General features: G+C 37.8%; 3 protein-coding genes across 3 annotated transcripts; 2 read left to right on the plus strand and 1 right to left on the minus strand.

Moving 5' to 3' along the window:
* Nucleotides 261-3,096, minus strand: LOC109227738 (vicilin-like seed storage protein At2g18540). The gene is made up of 4 exons (XM_019392934.1): nucleotides 2,717-3,096; nucleotides 2,343-2,518; nucleotides 2,176-2,256; nucleotides 261-1,871 (listed from the first exon to the last, which is right to left on the minus strand). The coding sequence occupies exons 1-4, from the start codon at nucleotides 3,048-3,050 to the stop codon at nucleotides 261-263; spliced, it is 2,202 nt and encodes a 733-aa protein (XP_019248479.1). The 5' UTR covers nucleotides 3,051-3,096.
* On the plus strand, nucleotides 5,844-7,536 carry LOC109227741. Its single transcript, XM_019392935.1, has 4 exons — nucleotides 5,844-6,232; nucleotides 6,658-7,048; nucleotides 7,109-7,208; nucleotides 7,295-7,536. Exons 1-4 carry the CDS (start codon nucleotides 5,844-5,846, stop codon nucleotides 7,534-7,536), a joined length of 1,122 nt encoding a protein of 373 aa, XP_019248480.1.
* Nucleotides 7,554-9,452, plus strand: LOC109227742. Its single transcript, XM_019392936.1, has 3 exons — nucleotides 7,554-7,904; nucleotides 8,996-9,193; nucleotides 9,297-9,452. Exons 1-3 carry the CDS (start codon nucleotides 7,554-7,556, stop codon nucleotides 9,450-9,452), a joined length of 705 nt encoding a protein of 234 aa, XP_019248481.1.

Genomic DNA, 13,682 nt, shown 5'->3' on the forward strand with positions numbered 1-13,682 from the left:
TGACAGGAGTATCATCATTCTTCTTCACAGGAAAAGTATTCCCTTCAATGAGATCATCCTCGGTCAGATTATCTAAGGAAAAGTTACCTTTTATTGAAATATTCACGATTACATGATCAAATATATACTACATAAGCCTCAAAATGGAACAACAAAAGGCACAGAATTGCTTATATTGAAAAAGTATGCACTCAACACCACATCAACGAACTACTGGCGATTTTTTGAATGACACCACCAAGGAGACAACCGGGTCATGTTCATGCTGTTTTAAGGAATGTTCTTTTCCTCCTCCGTGCATATGGACCCTGCTCCTCTTCCTCGGTTTCTTCTTCTTCTTGATGCCTTCTTTCCATTTCTTCTTCCTGTCTCCTAGCTGCTTCTTCCTGTCTCTCAGCTTCCTCTTGCCTTCTTCTCTCAGCCTCTCTTGCCTCCTCCTCCTCTCTTCTTCCTCCTTCCTCCTCCTCCTCCTCCTCTCCCCTCTCTCCTCTCCTCGCTTCCTCCTCCTCCTCTTCTTCTTCATGTCTCCTTGTTTCCTTTTCCTCCCTCCTGGCTTCCTCTGCTTGTCTTTCCCTTTCTGCTTCCTCTTGTTCCTGTCTCCTCCTAGCTGCTGCTTCCTCTTCTCTTCTCCTTGCTTCCTCCGCCTCTCTCTGCGCTTGCTCCTCCCTCCTCCTCTCTGCTTCTTCCTCTCTCCTTCTTGCTTCCTCTGCCTCCCTTTGTGCTTCTTCCTCCTGCTGCCTTCTAGCTGCCTCTTCCTCTTCTCTTCTCCTTGCTTCTTCTGCCTCTCTCTCAGCTGCTTCCTCCTGTTGCCTTTTAGCTGCTTCTTCCTCCTCTCTCTTCCTAGCTTCCTCCTCTTCTTGTCTCCTCCTGATTTCTTCTTCTTGCCTCCTGGCTTCCTCCTCTTCCTTTCTCCTGGCTTCTTCCTCTTGTCTCCTCCTTTGTTCCTCTTTCTCCTTTGCTGCCTCCTCTTCTCGTCTTCTTGCTTCTTCTGCCTCTCTCTCTCTTCTTTCTTCTTCAGCCTTCCTTGCTTCTTCCTCTTCCTTCCTTCTAGCTTCCTCTTCTTCCCTCCTCCTTTCTTCCTCCCTCTGCCTCGCCTCCTCTTCTTCCCTTCTTCTAGCTTCCTCCTCTGCCCTCCTCCTTTCTTCCTCCATTAATCTCACTTCTTCTTCAGCACAAGATGTACACTCTAGTATGACTGACTCACCCTGTGCCTCCAGAATCCGATCCATTGTTGTGTTAGTCACATTAAAGGAAGCTACCAAGATTTGCCTATCCAGTGTTCGGAGGACTGAAGCCTTCCCTGTTAGGTACTGAGGATGATGTCTCTTTGTAGTTGTACTAAACCCAAGAAAGACAAATGAGTTGTTGTTGAAAGCCATTTGAGCCATAGGATGAAACCTTGGTACTGCAAATACATCTCCTTCTTCCACCTTAAACCTCATGTTTTTGCACCCCTGCTCTGTTCCAGTGCTTGAGCAAACTACCCTTACCATTCCTTCTCCTTGCAATGCTATTCCTATTTCAGTTGCCGTTGGATTCCAGTGTGGCCCCATCATTGATCCCTTGGTCAAGTTCACTACATAAATACCAATGTGGGAACCCTTTAATGCGGGTAATTTTTTCCGTGTTATTACAGTGCTCCAGCCATTGCAATTCTCAAAATCTGGTTTCTCTTTGAAAATGTTGAACAATTCAGTCTTCTTTTTATTGCTTTGGGAGTCAAAGAAATTGTGACCGCCCCTTCCTAGTAGGCTTTTCATGAATTGAGCCTCCATTTCCCACAGGGTCTTTTTTGTTGTCTTGGGCACACCATGTATGATGGCTGGTACTTCTGTCCCATTCAACACTTCATCTATCACATCCTCCGGTACCTTCACAAAGAAATTTTTGCATACATAGTCAAAATTTACCCCTTAACATGACTCTTTTTAGTACATTAGCAGAAAAACGGAAAACCAGAAAGAACACAAAATGAATTTAAGTTATACTCTATATACTAACAGTATAACAACTTTTTATACTAACAATGCAATTTAACCTGCTACAATGGGTAATTACTCTTCTTTCCAAATATATTAGACATTTTACAAAGAGTTAAATCTATATATTGATAGTGCACAAAATCTGAACTCATACTATACAATTATATGTTTAAATAAAATAGAGGAGAGTTACATGAAATGCCGCCTGGAGAACTTTCCTATCGAAGCCAAGAACCATATCACGGATGCTGGAGTATGGTCCGGACGATGGCTCCTGCATATATACGAGGAAATTCATCTTTGATCAAGAAAAATGCAAAATTAAGTATTAACATAGTGGACGAGAACAAAGAATATTACGCGCAAATCATCCCCTGAATTGGCAAAGATGGAATAAACTCTAAGTTTCTGTCGCGCAGGCTCTAAGTTGCTCTCTATGAAGAAAATAGTTCCAAAAGGTAGCCTGAAAACATCTCCAATTCTTAAATCCACTGACTTCTCTTCAGTTTCATCCATCCAAGTCAGCCTTCCCGACCCTTCAATCAGCATTCCACCGAAATCAAAAATAAATACATAGTTGAATTTACCAATGAAACAAATAAAATAATGCCAAGAAAGGGATTCCTTGGATAAAGTGGAAAAATGCTAAAAAAATCCTTTCATTTCTCTTTGAAGGCCTTTGTTGAGACAGATCAAGTAAAAAAAAAAGAGAGTCAAAAATGTAAAATCAATACCAGTGTGGACATAGAAGACCATATCTGCATGTAGAACAACAGGAAGGAAGAGAGAATTGGGCTCCAATGTGATGAACTGAAGATGATAGGAGCCGGCGATTCCATCAGCCACTCTGACTGAAGAGACCTCCCCATTTTCAGTTGAAACTACTGATTTTCTTTCTCCTCTCTTCACCAGAGGCCCCAAACCCCATTCCCTACCTGGGGTTCCTTCTTGCTCTGTCAAAGCTGTTACAGTTATCGCCACATTACTGATAATAACCATAACCAGCAGAAACTTAAACAAGATTCTGCAACATTGAAATGGCGTCGAGACAGATTTTTTATCCGACATTGCCTTTAATTTTTAAACAAACATGCACAGTCCTGACGAGGGGGAGTAAAACACGAGGTTTTGAAGAAGGAAGATGTGAGAGAGGGGAGTTACGTGGCTTTTGCATGGACACGTGCTTGTTTCTACGTGACACGTGGCTTCCTTCTCTGATGATTATCATCTTCTTCATTTCCATCAGTTTTTGGGTCTAAGATCCTTATCTTCTAGCTATGTCTTAGAGACGAAATTTTTTATCTCAATAATTGCATAGCGAAGAGAGAAGGTAAAATGAGTATATAGGCGCAATTTGGTGTAATGAAGTCATAATTTTGACGGAAGGGATATATTTTACTTCAAAAGAGTGAATGTTAAAATATAAGTCATAGTCTATTTTTATTACTTTCTGCATATATGTAAAATTTCTATGAGAGCATTAGATTTTATGGAACCCAGAGACTCATTATTAACCAATGATTTCAAACAAACTCATTGTGAGCCAATCGCTTATTATTCGGTACCTTGGATACCACAGTTTGTTTCGCGAAAGATAAATTAATAAAGGGTTTTCAAATCTATATTATATCACATTTTATTATGAGGAAATTGCAAATTCTAACGATTCTGAGTCAGCTATATATAGTAGAGAGTAAAGAAAGACATTTCGTTCATGACTTGGTTAGCTTAATCTCCATAGAAACTAGAAGCGGGCCTCGAATTTCTTGTCTTTCCTCAAGGCCCGGCCCAAATCTGGAGAAGCCCAATTTTCTGCTTTTACCATAAACGGTTGTAAAAATAGCACGGGCTAGCCAGTTTTTGGACTAGTCATTCAAAAATAGTCATCGTTTGTAAAGTCATTGAAAAATAGCAATTATTTTGCTGCAACACGGAAAGTTCCAACATAATATACTGAAGATCGGTGCGTCTGTGTATGAATTTCAAGCATATTATGCTGGAACTCCAACACGCGGAAAGTTCCAGCATAATATACTGGAGATTGGAGCACCTGTGTATAAACTTCCAGCATATTATGCTGGACTGGTATATTATACTGGAATTCCATTATGCTGGAAGTCCAATATAATATATTGGAGTATTTTTCGGATTTTGAACAGTGTTTTCGTTCAGATTTATCTTTACATGAAAAGTGGCTAAAGTTTGATTACTTTTAAAACTGTGGCTATTTTTGAATGACCACTTGTAAATCTGACTATTTTTGAATTTTTCCCTAAACAGTTAGTTGTGGCCTAAAGTTGAATCCCATTATTGCCCTCAAAAGTCAAAGTGGAGGAAAAAAACGAGAAATAGTTTGATTTACAACTAATTGAAAATTAGCCTTAATATCAGATATCAAGCTACTTTTTCATGTTAAAATAAAATTCGATAAAAAATACCCATAAAAATCCGGAAAAAAATCCAGCATAATATGTTGGAATTCGAATTTTTTATATATGAGATTTCAGCATAATGTCCTGGAATTCATCACGTGTTGGAGTTCCAACATAATATGTTGGAAGTTTCTATGCAGGAGTTCCATGATCCAACATATTATGTTGGAACTTTCTGTGTTTTAGATAGGGTACATCTGTTCAGATTTTATCTCCACCTTATATAGTGGCTACTTTTCAAAAACTTTGCAATACTGGCCATTTCTTAATAACCACCCGTAAAAATGGCTATGCCATGCCATTTTGACCAAATTGAACGATCCTTATTTTTATCCCCACTTGCTTTATGGGCAGAATTTTAAGTTTAACAAATGTTGCCCTCGCTTGCTTTGTGGGCAATACTTTTAACTTTGGACGTCGAAGTTCTGCCCATTGGACAAGCGGGGTCAAAAGTTGTAGACCACCCAAAAAGTATCATATTTATCCAATTTTAACTCGCAATCATAGAGGTAGGGTGTCTGGAAAGTTTTAAGTTCTTCGTAAACCAAATTGAAAATCATTTGGCTACAGAAAGAGCATATTTTGATTTCTGAAAATCAAAACAAGACGTTTTCGAAGTAAATTTGATGAGGAAATTCATTTTGCTATGTGTAGAGGTGGCAAAATGGTTAAAAGAAAATAATTATCCATTACAAAATGGGTTGGATAATGAACTTTTTAAAAAGAGAATTTTTCATAAAGCACTATCTTTAGGTGTAATTAGCCATTTATAAATACCTTTTGCTATATTACGTGTTATAGATACCTTTTATGTGGTTATAAGATGTATTTGATGTATTTAAGCTATTGTATTCATTAATACAATAGCAAAAATAGGCATGAAAAAGGGAATTCCAGCTAAGGTTGATATGTATTCGACTGTATTCACGCGGCCTTATCGTGAATACAGTAACGTATTTGCGTAAAACCTGGAAGGTTGAACTTGTTAAAAACGGAAAGGAAATCAAATTACCTGATATTCTCCTAATTTAACTCAACGAACAAAAACTATTACCCATTAATCTGTATTCTTCCATTCACGATTTAACAAGAAAAATAGCGAAAACAAGAGCAACATCTGGAATTTCACTTCTCCCTTTTCTCTGTTCCCAGTTCTCAATTCAACCATGAAAAAGTGCGATTGATACAATTGTATACAAAATACGGTATAATTCCATTATACATATGGCGAGTTTAACAATGTTGTTGCGTCATTCTGGCAAGTGAAATGATGAGAGCAATTACATCAATTTTTTAAATTGAGGGAATACTGATAAAGGAGTATGCGTCGTATAATGATTTGGTTGCGTCAATTTCTAATCAACTGGGCATAGATTTGAGCACAAAGTCCATTAAAATTCAATACAAAGTAGAAGGGAATAGCACGCCAATGGAAATACACAATGACATGGGTTACAGGGTGTATGTAGAGTTGAAAAAAGAGAACAGAGAATTCGGGATGTATCCTTTGTGCATAACAACGATTGAAAAAGAACTTGTATTCGGTGGTAGTTTAAGTCAAGGCGATATTGTGCAAATAGACGAATCACTTCAAAGGTATGATTCCGGTACAGATGATACGCTTGCTCTAGATTTTGTTAATTCAGGAGAAATTGGGGTGTTTGAACTGGACAAGGATTTGATAATTTCAAAAACTAATCAAAGGGAGGTTATTGTTGGACAAGTATATAAGGATAAGGCTACATTGAAAGAGGTGATGGAGAATTATGCTATATCTCAAAGGTTTCAATTCCGGGTTGATAGGTCTAATGCTGTCAGGTTTGCGTGTATTTTTTTTTTTGTATTTTGTATTATTGGTTGGAGCTATAAGTAATACATTGATGTATTTATGCGTATTTGTGGATTTCCACTTGATCATCACTGATGTGTTTAACATCTGTTTGTTTATGGTCTTTAAATACATGTATTCATATGTATTTTACTGGTATAATTACATTACAGTGTCTTTAATTATTTTCGTATTTTGCTTACTGTCCATTTTAAGTGTATGCATATAACAATAATTGTATTCAGTTGTATTCATTGTATTTAAATGCATATAACTATAATTGAATTCAGTTGTATAATAATTTATATATATATATGTCAGAATGTATTCATGTCAGATTGTATTCATGTGTATATGAGTGCATTTTTTGTAAACATTTATGCTAATCATATGTATAATGATAAATTCTTTGCAGCTATGCATTATTATGTATGTCAGAAGATTGTGAATGGAGGTTTAAAGCTTCAAGCATTAACAAATCAGAACTATTCAAAGTGAGAGAGTTCATTGATAACCATACATGTCCGCTGAAGGACAAGGTGTATGAGCAGCGACAGGCAAGTAACAGCCTTATAGGTGGTATGATTAGGCCTAAGCTTACTAATCATAAGAGGAAATACACCCCAAAGGATATTATTGATGATGTGAAATCAGAAATAGGTGTAGATGCTAGCTACATGTTGGCGTGGCGGGCTAAAGAAAAGGCAATGAATTTTTTGAGAGGTGAACCTGCTGATTCATACAAAAAATTACCAGGATACTTATATACAATGGATATGACATATCCAGGTTCCCACATCATAATGGTAAAATCGCCCAAAAATGAATTCATATATATATATGTCTCTTTGTATGCCTTTATAAAGGGGTTTGATCATTGTAGATCCATTGTGGTTGTGGATGGAAGTCACCTAAAATCTTACTACACCGGGACATTCGTTTCGGCAAGCACGTTGGATGGTGCAGGTGAGTACGTGAATTATAATAAATCTGTTAATATTTTAAAGATTGAAATACATGTTTTAAAAATATGTATTCAATTGTCTTTACAGGTCATATATTGCCACTAGCATATGGTGTTATTGATTCAGAGAACGATGCTGCTTGGACGTGGTTCTTTGAGCAATTCAAGATAGCATATGGTGACAGGGAAAACATGTGCATCGTTTCAGATAGAAATGAGAGTATCATTAAATCTGTATCGAGAGTGTATCCAGATGTACCGCATTTGCCTGTATATGGCATCTATGGAACAACGTATATAAGAAATTCAAAAAGAGCCATGCAAAGTTGAGCGAGATATACTTCTCGATGGCAAAAGCATACACACAAGCTGAATTTGACAGTCTGATGGAGAAGGTGGAGAAGGTAGATATTAGGGTGAAAGAATACTTGGAGTTAGCTGGATACGAAAAGTGGGCTAGGTTGTATGCACCTGTTAACAGGGGATGGACCATGACGTCAAATATTGTTGAGTCAATCAATGCCGCACTAGTGTCAGCAAGGGAATTGCCAATATACGACTTCCTCGAAGAAGTTAGGAAGATGTTTGGACGTTGGAATTGTAGTAACCGCAAAGAAGCTACACAGACATACACAACGCTTGGAAAAAAATACCAGGAGATGCTGACTTTGAATGAGGCAATGTCTACACGCATGACCGTAAGTTTTATTTTAATGTCATTGTATTAGATAGCTTAATTGTTTTCTGAAATAACTTATACAAAATTTTTTAGATAGACGTATTCAGTTGTATTGTCATGCAGTAGCCTTATAATGTTTTTTTTTTCAGCTGCCTAAAGTTAAGCAGATTTTTGATGTATGTCATTGTATTCATAAGCTAAGATGTAATTATAGTTTATAGTCTGCCGGTCTACATATATGATGTATTCTTCTGTATTCAAACATTTCAGTTGTANAGTTGTGGTTGTTGTGAAAAATCGGATTCTGAAAGTTGTAATTTTGAACCCATGTTGAATTGTTTTGAGCCTTTGATACCCTTTCTTTCTAACCCTTTCCAAAAGCCCATATTACGGTCCAAAGAAAGACCTTCCGATCAGTTTTCGAGCGATGCCAAGTCGAGCAAGTGGAGGTGATTCATGTCAGGGGCAACACTCCGGTCCAAGCAGAAGAAAATAATGAAAATGAGAGAGTCTTATTGGTAAAAACCTTCACGGGCACCGTAAGGCGACGGGAGCTAAGAGAAGTCAAATATGAGAGAGTCTTATTGGTGAAAACCTTCACGGGCACCATAAGGCGCCCAATATACGATTTCCTCGAAGAAGTTAGGAAGATGTTTGGACGTTGGAATTGTAGTAACCGCAAAGAAGCTACACAGACGTACGCAACGCTTGGAAAAAAATACCAGGAGATGCTGACTTTGAATGAGGCAATGTCTACACGCATGACTGTACGTTTTATTTTAATGTCATTGTGTTATATAGCTTAATTGTTTTCTGAAATAACTTATACAGAATTTTTTAGATAGACGTATTCAGTTGTATTGTCATGCAGTAGCCTTATAATGTTTTTGTTTTTTTTTTCAGTTGCCTAAAGTTAAGCAGATTTTTTATGTATGTCATTGTATTCATAAGCTAAGACCTAATTATAGTTTATAGTCTACCGGTCTACATATATGATGTATTCTTCTGTATTCAAATAATCCGGTTGTATGTAACTGAATAATTCAGCATTATACATAAAGAAATTCAGTTATATGTGCTCAAAACTTATAGGTCTATGTTTAAATGTAGGTGGTACCATCAACTGAATACTTACATACGGTTAAGGATGGAGGGAGGCATTACACCGTCTGCCTGTTTGAGAGAAAATGCATTTGTGGGAGGTTCCAAGTTGATGAATTACCATGCCCGCATGCTTGGGCTGTATTGAAGAGCAAGTTTCTAATGCCAGAAGAATATTGCTCTAACTATTACAAACCAAATTCTGTTGTAATGACATGTTTAAGTTGGAGTTTCCTATGAAAAAGGAAAAATTGCCTATGCTTAAAGAGTTTCCATAACCAGGCCTAAGCGTGAACGTATCCAATTTCAGTGCCATTACGATGTGCCTGTGTATCCGCTATCGGACAGAAATGAGTGGAATATACCAGCACATGTTGCAGAGGAGGTTGTATCACCACCTAAATGGAAAAGACCTCCTGGAAGGCCAAAGAAGAAGCGCGATAAACCTTTAAGTGAATTACTGTAGCCGAAAAATCAACATTCATGTAGCATATGTGGGCAGGGAGGACATAACAAGCGAACGTGTAGAAATGCTCCACGTATGATTTAGTTAACACTCTAACATGTATTAGTGCTCCAACGATTTGTCATTACTTATGATGACATTGTCAAGTAATAAATTCTTAAATGCCTTTCGTGAATAGATTCTAGATACATTTAGTTGCAGTATTGTGTTGGATACATTCGAATACAACCTTGTCCACATATAATTTGACAATTTATTATAGACAGTGCCTGAGTTATATACATAACTAGTCAAAATACATCGGAATACAACTATATACTCAACTATAATATAACAAATTCAATAAATACATATAACCTGATTAGATTCTGGATACATTTAGTTGCAGTATTGTGTTGAATACAATCGAATACAACCTTGATTTGAATATACATAACTAGTCAGAATACATCTATATACTCAGCTATAATATAACAATTTCAATAAATACGTATAACCTGAGTAAGTAAAATAAATACATCAAGTTGGTACATATGTATAAACCAGAAGCATACAGTTTCTGACTTTGATATACAAGCCAAGTGACTGAATATTAATACATACTTATATGCCTTGTTGAATACGTATGAATATATCCTGTAAGATACATATGAATATAAACTGAAGATTATGCATGAATACTTATGAACAAAACAATGAAACATAGATTGAAAAGTTGCAATTGTCATACATGAACACTGTTGATAAAGTGATTAAAAAATGGTTTTTTCTAATTGAATACCATCTTCACCAAAAAACTATTCAAAAAAATAGTATTCACCTAAAAACAACCTTCCAAAACTACATTCACCTAAAGCTACTCTAACACTATCTGCAACTTTGAATCTGACTCCGTGATTTGCCTAGCAATCTTTGAGGGTGCTTCTTCTCGCTTATGGCATCAGCGTCTATCTTCCGCATAGCATAGTCCCAGAGGAGAGCATCATATATTTGACGGAGTAGATTAGAATCAAATGTTATTTGTGGAATCTCACCAAGAGTGCTTAGAAACTCTGCGTATGCCGCAACATGTACCCCACAATCCCTGAAAAAATGTTGATTGAAACAATTAAAAATAATTCATACAATTAGATTTTTAAAATGATACAAGAATGATGATTGAATACATACATGCTCCCAGCTTTCTGTTGAGGTAGATTTGATATGAAAACAACTTCAAAGGGATCAGTTTGTGACTTGTCAGTGTATGCTGAGTAAGTAGACCAATCTATGCCTTGACTATTTCTGTAAAAGCCAGTGATTGATAGATACAGAGGTACAAGCTTAGCTAGCTTATCTATCTCAAAAGCTACATAGGCATCATGACCTGCAGATCTGTACGAGTCATACACTTTGATACATCTCTCCTTGAATGAGACAACAGCCAATATCCAGTGTAGTTTGTCCTTCAAGTTGACTGGTATCAAGATATTGCAACAGTATGCCAAGGTACATTAGCTAGCAATCTATAGCCCCTTAGGTACACACATACCACATCCTCTTCTTTGGCTACATTAGCATTACTATCTGTATCAGCACACTTGTCGAAGATTTCAGCGATTCTTATCTTGAATATACAATCAACAATTGTATACTTGAAGTTGCTTGTTTGGTTGTACTTTCCCTTCTTTCTCAGATAGTAGAATATGACGTCAATATGCTATACACAAATTTAATTACATAGTGTTAGTCCAATTAATCAAACTAAGAAAAAAAATGAATATGACAAGTGAAAACTCAGTTAAATACATCACACAGATTCATGTAACGACCCGACCGGTCGTTTTGAGCTTTTGCACTTTGATCGCCAGTTCTCAGGCATGACTTGCCCCGTGTTATATATTATGACTAATGTAGATCGTTGGTTTTGGTTTCAGGAAAAATATGGAATGAATTTGGCAGAGCAGTCTTAGTTGAAAGCTTTGAATTTGAAAGGTTTGACCAAGAGTTGACTTATTTGTATATGAGCTCGGATCGGAGTTTTTATGATTTGGTTAGCTCCGTTAGGTGATTTGTGACTTAGTAGCGTGATCAGAATTGGTTTTGGAGGTCCGGTGTAGAATTAGGCTTGAATTGGCGAAGTTAGTATTTTGGCGAATTCCGGTTGTTAGGTGAGATTTTGATCCGAGGGTCGGAATGGAATTTCGAGAGTTGCTGTAGCTTCGTTATGTCATTTGTGATGTGTGTGCAAAATTTCAGGTCATTCGAACGTCGTTTGGTCGGGTTTTTGATCGAAAGTGTATTTCGGAAGGATTTTGGAAACTTAGGCTTGAATTCGATGAGTTTTGAGTTATTTGATGTTGTTTGAGGTGTTTTGATGATTGGAACAAGTTTGGATGATATTTTAGGATGTGTTGGTACTTTTGGTTGAGGTCCCGGGGGCCTTGGGGCGATTTCGGATGGCTAACGGGAGGTTTTAAAACTTCGAAATATTGCAGAAAAATTGCAGGTCAGTTGCAGGCATTTTGGCCTTCGCGTTCGCGAAGGGGGTCTCGCGTTCGCGAAGGGCCTGGGTTCGTGAGCAACGCGTTCGCGAGGTTCTATGCCGCGTTCGCGAAGGTTTGAGTGAGGCTGCATCGCGTTCGCGAGTGCGGATACGCGATCGCGAAAGAGGTTCTGGAGCTGATGGTCAAATGTTCATCGCGTTCGCGTGGAGGTGAAGTTCAACTGTGGAAAGCACTGCGTTCGCGACTGGCATGTCCCATTCGCGTAAGGTAAAAGGTGGTAAGTGTAATTTTGTGCTACGCGTTCGCGAGAGATGGACCGCGTTCACGAAGAAGGAAGGGTCAGACCTGGGCAGAATATTTTAAAACATTTCATCCGCGATTTTGGGGCTCATTTACTCCATTGTTGATCTTTTTGAGAGCTTTTTGAAGGAAATTGAAGAGGGATTCTAGGAGAATCGATTGGAGGTAAGATTTTAGAACTTAAAACTCATTTTTATTGTGTAATCTACCTAGAAATTCATGGAAATTAAGCCTAAAATTGAAGAACTAGGGCTTGGGATTTTGAAATTTGATTTAGGGATTTGAAGGACCATTTGAGGTCGGATTTGAGAACTTTTGGTATGTATGAACTCGTGAGGAGATAAGGAACCCGTTGATGAGAAATTTTTTGAGTTTCGAGAAGTGGGCCCGGGGCTCGGGGCTCGGGTTTTGCCAATTTCGAGATTTTTAATATTTTTCGATTGTTTTCGATTGGGTATTGTTCCATTGGCATATTGTGACGTATTCGTTCTGGTTTTGGATAGATTCGACGCGCGTCGAGGCCGATTTGAGGGGCAAAGGCGTCGCGAGCTAGAGATTTTGCCGGTTCGAGGTGAGTAATGATTGTAAATGATATTTTGAGGGTTTGAAACCCCGTATTTGCACATCGTAGTGCTATATTGAGGTGACTTGCATGCCCGATAGCGAGCGTGGGGTAGAGCACCGTTGGGGATTGTGACTTAGTCCATCCCGATTGATGAATTTACTGCGTATTTGACTGAGATTTACTTGGTATCATCATAATTTGGGCTGATTGCCATATTTGGGCTTCGTGCCAGCTATTTGAACCCTTCGGGGATTGTTGTTGATATTCCTCACTATTTTAATTATATACTTGAACTCAGTCACGTATTTTCCACTATTATAAGACTCAGCCAAGTTTATTTTACGTCAACACTTGAAATNATTTATAGTTTTATAGTCTGGCGGTCTACATATATGATGTATTCTTCTGTATTCAAACATTTCAGTTGTATGTAACTGAATAATTCAGCATTATACATAAAGAAATTCATTTATATGTGCTCAAAACTTATAGGTCTATGTTTAAATGTAGGTGGTACCATCGACTGAATACTTACATACGGTTAACGATGGAGGGAGACATTACACCGTCTGCCTGTTAGAGGGAAAATGCGTTTGTGGGAGGTTCCAAGTTGATGAATTACCATGCCCACATGCTTGGGCTGTATTGAAGAGCAAGTTTCTAATGCCAGAAGAATATTGCTCTAACTATTACAAACCAAATTCTGTTGTAATGACATACGATGTGCTTGTGTACCCACTACCAGACAGAAATGACTGGAATATACCAGCACATGTTGCAGAGGAGGTTGTATTACCACCCAAATGAAAAAGACCTCCTAGAAGGCCAAAGAAGAAGCGCGATAAACCTTTCAGTGAATTGTTGCAGCCGAAAAATCAA

The sequence above is a fragment of the Nicotiana attenuata genome, chromosome 6, assembly GCF_001879085.1.
Source record: "Nicotiana attenuata strain UT chromosome 6, NIATTr2, whole genome shotgun sequence".
NCBI classification, from domain to species: Eukaryota; Viridiplantae; Streptophyta; class Magnoliopsida; order Solanales; family Solanaceae; genus Nicotiana; species Nicotiana attenuata.

What these genes read in the sequence shown, in the direction of transcription:
- LOC109227738 (XM_019392934.1), bottom strand. Translation starts at nt 3,050, where the DNA reads ATGTCGGATAAAAAATCTGTCTCGACGCCATTTCAATGTTGCAGAATC. An exon ending in GGTCTTCTATGTCCACACTG is followed by an intron (nt 2,519 to 2,716) that starts GTATTGATTTTA and finishes TGCTGATTGAAG; the next exon opens with GGTCGGGAAGGCTGACTTGG. An exon ending in TTCTCCAGGCGGCATTTCAT is followed by an intron (nt 1,872 to 2,175) that starts GTAACTCTCCTC and finishes TTCTTTGTGAAG; the next exon opens with GTACCGGAGGATGTGATAGA.
- LOC109227741 (XM_019392935.1), top strand. Translation starts at nt 5,844, where the DNA reads ATGGAAATACACAATGACATGGGTTACAGGGTGTATGTAGAGTTGAAA. An exon ending in GATAGGTCTAATGCTGTCAG is followed by an intron (nt 6,233 to 6,657) that starts GTTTGCGTGTAT and finishes AATTCTTTGCAG; the next exon opens with CTATGCATTATTATGTATGT. An exon ending in CAGGTTCCCACATCATAATG is followed by an intron (nt 7,049 to 7,108) that starts GTAAAATCGCCC and finishes GCCTTTATAAAG; the next exon opens with GGGTTTGATCATTGTAGATC.
- LOC109227742 (XM_019392936.1), top strand. Translation starts at nt 7,554, where the DNA reads ATGGCAAAAGCATACACACAAGCTGAATTTGACAGTCTGATGGAGAAG. An exon ending in CAATGTCTACACGCATGACC is followed by an intron (nt 7,905 to 8,995) that starts GTAAGTTTTATT and finishes GTTTAAATGTAG; the next exon opens with GTGGTACCATCAACTGAATA. An exon ending in ATTACAAACCAAATTCTGTT is followed by an intron (nt 9,194 to 9,296) that starts GTAATGACATGT and finishes ATCCAATTTCAG; the next exon opens with TGCCATTACGATGTGCCTGT.